At 23.9% G+C, this 6734-nt stretch overlaps 1 protein-coding gene across 3 annotated transcripts in view; it reads right to left on the reverse strand.

Annotated features, from left to right (window-relative positions):
* Positions 1–6295: 6295 nt before the first annotated feature.
* Positions 6296–6734, reverse strand: part of LOC102677850 (pancreatic triacylglycerol lipase-like) — a 60397-nt gene continuing 59958 nt past the window's right edge. For all 3 annotated transcript variants that reach the window (XM_031511614.1, XM_031511613.1, XM_031511615.1), the window contains exon 9: positions 6296–6499. In XM_031511614.1, coding sequence (XP_031367474.1) covers positions 6379–6499 — 121 coding nt within the window. In that variant the 3' untranslated portion in view covers positions 6296–6378. The remainder of the gene's footprint in view (positions 6500–6734) is intronic.

A 6734-nucleotide genomic window follows, 5' to 3' on the forward strand; every position in this document is an offset into this window, starting at 1 on the left:
CTTACAATTTATTTTATGGTAATAATTTAGAATAACATAGAGATTTTTATGCATTTATTAATTAATATAAATATAATTTAATAATTAATATAACTATAAATTTTATTAAATATTAATTTTAAGGAGAAATCCAAGATTTATAAAGCAATCAAACGGCTTGATTTTTATTTTCAACAACTCAATACTATCAATAAACTAATAATAATTTATGAACAGTTTGCTAATAATTCCTATAGTTTTCTAACGTTTTCCAGATCAATTTAAACAGAGACAATTTTAACAGAGATTAGGTTTTCCAACCCTCATTGGATACCATGTTCTAGTAATTCTTATAAGAAAATTAAACGTGATAACATTAGGCGAATAGCGAGAACGAGTATTGGCTTTAAGCATGTAAATCTACGTTTAAAGATTTCCACGAATTAGAAGAACGGGCTATGTATTTGGAGAATTTTTCGGCTGATAATCATAATAACAACGCATAATAAATAATCAGCGACAACGATTCCGATAAATCCTCCAATATGCCGATCAGAGGGAGCGACGGCCGTATGTAATTATAATATTTCCTCCATATTCACTTATCCAGTAGTCCAGCATATTCATTTTATTCAAGCACCACTCTTTACTACAATGTAAAAGATTTAAAGAGTTAAGTTTAAGTTTAAGATTAAGTTTTCTAAGTTTAAACGAAAAAACAAAAACCGTATAACAGACGAAACTTTGCTTCAATTATTTACAATTTGGACATCACATGAAGATATGCATACTCCGGGTTTGTAAGATGTACAGGCGCAAACATCAGAAGTTATTATATTGAGACAATACTGAAATAAAAAACTCAAGATTTTTTCAACAGAAAGTTTTAAATCAAAAAAGATTGAATTGGCAAGAAATCCCTCATCAGTCTCATCCTGCAGGAATATATATTATAAATCGTAGTCGTTTTTTGTGAAGGATAGCCAAATGAACAGAAATACCGAATTCTATTAGATTCAGATTCTTAATTTAATTTTATTACCCAGAAGTTATGTAAAAGATTACGAATAAAATATAAAATGAAATTGAATATTTCAGGTATTAGAGTTTAATTCGATATCAGGAGAAATTATTTTATCCAAATATAAAAATCTCTTGTTTGGTTATGAATAAAATCACCATAAATTTACTTTCACTAGAGAAAGTAAATTTAGAAATACTGCCACACATTAGCCATGCATTAACCGATTCTCAATTTACTCAATGTAAGAAAATAGATATGCTAATTGAGATAGGCACATTTTGGGTAGGTTTGTATACAGATTAGCATCGAGTAGATCCTCGTTTATTATGGTTCATAAAAGATCCAACTCAGTGCTTAACGGCATTTTCACATAGTGTAACTGACAGAACAGATATGCGTCAGATATCACTTAGTTAGAAATAGTAATTTAGATAAACAATTTACCAAATTTTGGGAAATAAAGAAGATATCCATGAAATTCGCGTAAAGAAAAAATTATTATGAAACTCATTTCGGAAACATGTAACAAACGACAAACGGACATTACATAATTAATATACCATTTCAAAATAATATACTTCAACTAGATGATTCGCGTGAATAGAAGGAAAAGCGATTATATTTGTTTGAGAGAAAATTAGCTAGATAAGCCGTTACCAAAATCTAATAAATTATTTTCATTGTATTTTTAGACAAATGGAATTATAAGAGTTGGTGGCAGATTGCGAAATATGCTCATATAATTTCAGAAAAGGCATCCTATATCATCCTATACTCTTCACCCGTTTACAAATAATAATAAGAAATGAACATATTAGATTGTTATATGTCAATAGAATCATTATGGTGATATTAGCCCATGTACAAAGCCATCAATAGAATGCGTAATGGGTCAGCTATCTGCAACTTGAATATTGACGCCGTTTTCTCTGATCTATTTCTAACGCGTGAGAGAACCTGTAGCAAGAGCGTAATGCTATTTATGCATTATATGTATGGTTTATCACGAAAGCAATATATCTAAAATTAATCACGAATCTCTCCATTGAGGCATTTTTAAATTATTTGCGTAGATTCAGCTCGTAGAGGATTATGTAGGATAATTCTATATGTTCTATATGTTCTAATAATAGAACAAAGGCTCGCGAAATGAATTAAGCTCTTGAAAAATAAATAGCATAATACAAAAATATCAAGTGCATTAAAAAAATACAATATGGAATGACGCCTGAATCTTCTGCACACGTCATATTTTAATAGGATTATGGAAGAATAAAATCTATCAAATATCATCTGTGTTGTGTCGTTGATAAACAGAGATTGATTCGAAAAGTTATATACTCTGCTAACTTAAATAGAATCTTGGAACTTCCGATCCATTACTCTGTTATCTGATCTCAATGATCTGTATTCTTTGATTCCAGATTTCCTGATAGGTAATGCATTCATTGCAATAGCGAAGAATGACTTGCGAGAAATAAAAGTGAATCGCTTTAGTCAATATTAGTTAATTCAAGACATGTTCCAGCATTTTCAGTAACATTAGAATAAAGAATTACAACAATTACAGCAAAGAAACAAATAACACAGATTAATAAATACTTTGCATTAAAATGATGGTAATAATACAAGAAGAAAACTTTCCCCCTCTACAATGATGCATAGATAGTGTGATACAACTTCATCTTGGGATATCCTGCGTATGGTCATTATAAAAGTACGTAAAAATCACCAGCGGCATGATCAAGCGACCAACGGTGAAGTTGTATATTTTGCCCATACAAAAAAACAGCAAATCATCTTTGGATTCAAATGATAAGAAGCGAATCAGCACACATCGACTCTAGATAATAAGGAAGCGCAGATATTATAAAAACATTTTGCGCAATTAATATATCAATGAAATATATTATAATGAAATCGCCAATAATTTCAAAACGGACTGTATGTTAAAGATAAGGATGTTAAGCATAAGATTTGTGAAACGATCAAACAGTTCAGATTTTATTTTCAATAATTCGAGAATCTTCAATAGTCTGACAATAATTTATGAGTGGATATAGTTCTTTAACGCTTTCCAGATTTTCAATTTAAACAGAAATATAGCAGCAATGACCACTTTACAAGTCATACTTCTATATCTTGTAACAGATCACTATAGAAGCATCCTAACCGATGCGATTCACAATGGTTCGAAGGATAGAAACTGAACAAAATTATTTTTTTCCGATTTTGAGTTTATAGAGTTTATATGGAGATTTAATTTTTAGAAAACAATATTGAATTTTATTGTAATTTATTATTTTATTAAAAATGTATATAACATAAAAATATAACTAAATATATAAAAATATTTACATTGCATTTAATTAATATAAAATAAAAAAAATACAAGTAATCAATATATAAAAAATATATAAATATATAAATATACAAATATACAAATATATAGGAAAATAAAACATAATATAACTTAAAAAAATAAATAGAAAAAAAATTAATAAATACTTAAATAAAATTGAAAAGAATAAAACAAAATTATAATTTTTTAAATATAGATTATAACATTAAAAATATACTTACAATTAAAAATATGTTAGTTTTATTCACTACTTGAATTTGAATCCGATGACTTGCGTAATGAGAATGAGATATATGGATTGAACAATTTGTATTACAATATTACAAAAAGAAATGTGGTCGAATCTATTCTATTGAAAAAAAAAAATGCAAAATGTGACAAGTCATTACTCTCAGATCATACTCTTAAATAATCACACAAAAAATCTGCATGGCAAATGTAACAAAAAAGTTATAGTAGGTAATTAACTTAAAAAGCATTTCAAATTTGAGAAACATAATAATAAATAATAAATTGGATAATAATAACAATAAATTGGATCTTGAGAATTCGAAATGATATTCTAAAAAAACAGATATTAAGAAAAAAATGCTTATTAAAAAAAGAAGTTATGACTCTTTGTTAGAGATATCCGCAAAAATCCTATCCTATAAATTATTCGATAGATATGAATCAGATATAGAAATAATAAACTAAATAGTGATAATTTAAGAAAATAACAATAAAAACAATGAAATTGAAAATTATAAAATGAAAAAAGCATTGTAGAAAGACATATCAATCACTCAAACATTGAAAGAAATAAAAAATTGCCAATTAAAATTAAGAATTTTATTATTTATTTCTCCAAAATATAATAAATAAATAATGATATAAATATATTATTATAATATAAGACGGGTTAAAATTAATTCATAAATACTAGTGGCTAAATTAAAAAATCTGTTAGTGATAAGCGTTGTGCCTGTATATGCGCAGTCATAAACAAAATTAATTTTAGTAAAGTTTTGCAAATTAAATATAGTAAAATAATATACAAGGTTTCTACTTTTTATATATCCAATTCTTATCGCATGAAACGACGTGGAAAATATAAAAAATCATTGCAATTGATAAATCATTGCATTTGTAAATTTCTAACATAAAGTAATTACTTTAAATTTAATTTACAAAAAAAATAAAAAATTTATAGAATTAACTAATTAATAAAAAATTAAAATAAATGTTTTAAGATATCATATTCGTTATAAAATTGAAATTTAAATACTTCTTAATAAATTTATAGAATATTTCTTAACTATTAAAATGATGACAGTTCAGTTCTCTGCCTATATATATGTATTTTGTTTAATTTGTAAACGTTTAAAAACAGGTAAAAATTTTAATATATAAAAGTTTTAATATAAGATTATTATACATTACATTGAAATAATTATTTTTTATAAATTTAAAAATGAATTTTGTCCATTTTTAATATATTGTTCGAATAATATATTGTTCGTTGTGTGATTCCGCGAGGGCTCATCTTTCGAAACCACTTTTCAACGCGACTATTGGTCTCTCTAACCTCTTCTTAGTTTGCATTTTCACGAAAAGTGTGAAAGTAATGATTGAAGAAAAAACCAAGGTCCGTTACAATTTTTTAGATAAAATCAGAATAGAAATAGAATATAGAATTCAGCAACGATACAGTTCGCATAAAAATACAATTAGAATCATCACAGTCTTCAATCAGCCGCAATCATTTAAAGTACTAGTTCACTTAAAATTCATAATATAAGCAATTATAGTCTTATGGCAGCTGATCTTTCGCATAATAGCATCAGTTTAGGCACTACATTTATGTAATATTCAAAGTCATTCAGTTTCGATTTTAATGTTATATCAGTATTTAATTATATTAATTATCACATATAAATAGATCTAAAAAGTATTTAAGTCTTTTCTTTGAGAATAAATAATAATTTTGAATAATAATTTTTAATTAGAGATTAAATCTTATGGTTTTTTTTCTCCTATATTGATATATTTTTTCCAATTTCTTTTTTCTATTTGTAATTTTTGATATTTTTTTTTTTTTATCTTTTATGTCATTATTTTTTACACAGTGCATTTAATATAATTTTTAGAATAATCAATTATAAGGATTTTCTTTTTTCTTCTATGGGATTTGATAGATATATCTTAAATTTAAATTTTATCCATTTGGTCATAATTTTATAGATTTATAATTATTTTTTAAATATATTAATATTATAGATTTATTGTTCTTATTATAATTTGAAATTTTATTATGATTTTCTTATTAATTTTTATTTATTTAATTTTCTTTTGAATTATATTTTCTAGTTTAGTTTATTGTTCAAATGAAGACTAAAATATTTGAGTTTGCAGGATTTTTTAATTTAATTTTTTTTTAATTATGAAAATAGATTTTTGAAATTTTTTTTTTAATATGTGAGTATTTTATTGATCTTATTTTGTTACCTTTTATTCATTCTTTTACATATTAATAATTTTGTAAATTTAATATTTAATATTAATTAATATTTTCAATACTTTCGTGGATAGAATAATATCATCCATAAATATAAATATTTATATAAGATGTTATGAATTTTATATGTCTACAATGTAAAGAATATAATGAATCCAAATATATTTCTCTACAATATGTCAATATAGATTTTAGGGAAAACGATATATTTTTAATTCAAATATAAAAATCTATTTATCTATTTATGAGATATGAAATAATAATCGAAAACATAACAATAGGATGTTTTTTTATTATTATATTTTATTTATAATTTATATATAATTTATTTAAAAATTGCCAAATTATCAAATTTATTATCAAAAGTTTTTTCTATATTCAGAAAACAGTATAGTATTTTATATACTATACTATATATATTATATACTATACTATATATATTATCTATATCACATTTAACATTATCTAATTACTTTGATTTTAATTTTTAATGTTACATACATGTCATGTTTTATTTTATGAATTTGGATGTTTTGTAGAAATCATGTTTAGATCAACGATTTGACAGTTTTCGATTGTTAAAATCTTCGGTTCGTTGGCGATCAAAGTTTTCGTTTTATCTGGACACACAGTAATGCTATATTTAACATAAAAAAATTAATAATTAATATATAATTATTAGTAAATAGTTATGAAATAATTAGATAATTATTCAATATATTACATTTAATAATTATACAATAATACTATATAGTAATTAATTATAATATTAATGATTAGAAATATGTTGAACAATTATGTAAATTCATGAAAATTGAGATATTATAATTTTTATTAAAAAATTTAAAATTGAATAATTGAAGACATTAAAT

Source organism: Apis dorsata, unplaced genomic scaffold (assembly GCF_000469605.1).
Source record: "Apis dorsata unplaced genomic scaffold, Apis dorsata 1.3 scaffold_333, whole genome shotgun sequence".
NCBI lineage: Eukaryota > Metazoa > Arthropoda > Insecta > Hymenoptera > Apidae > Apis > Apis dorsata.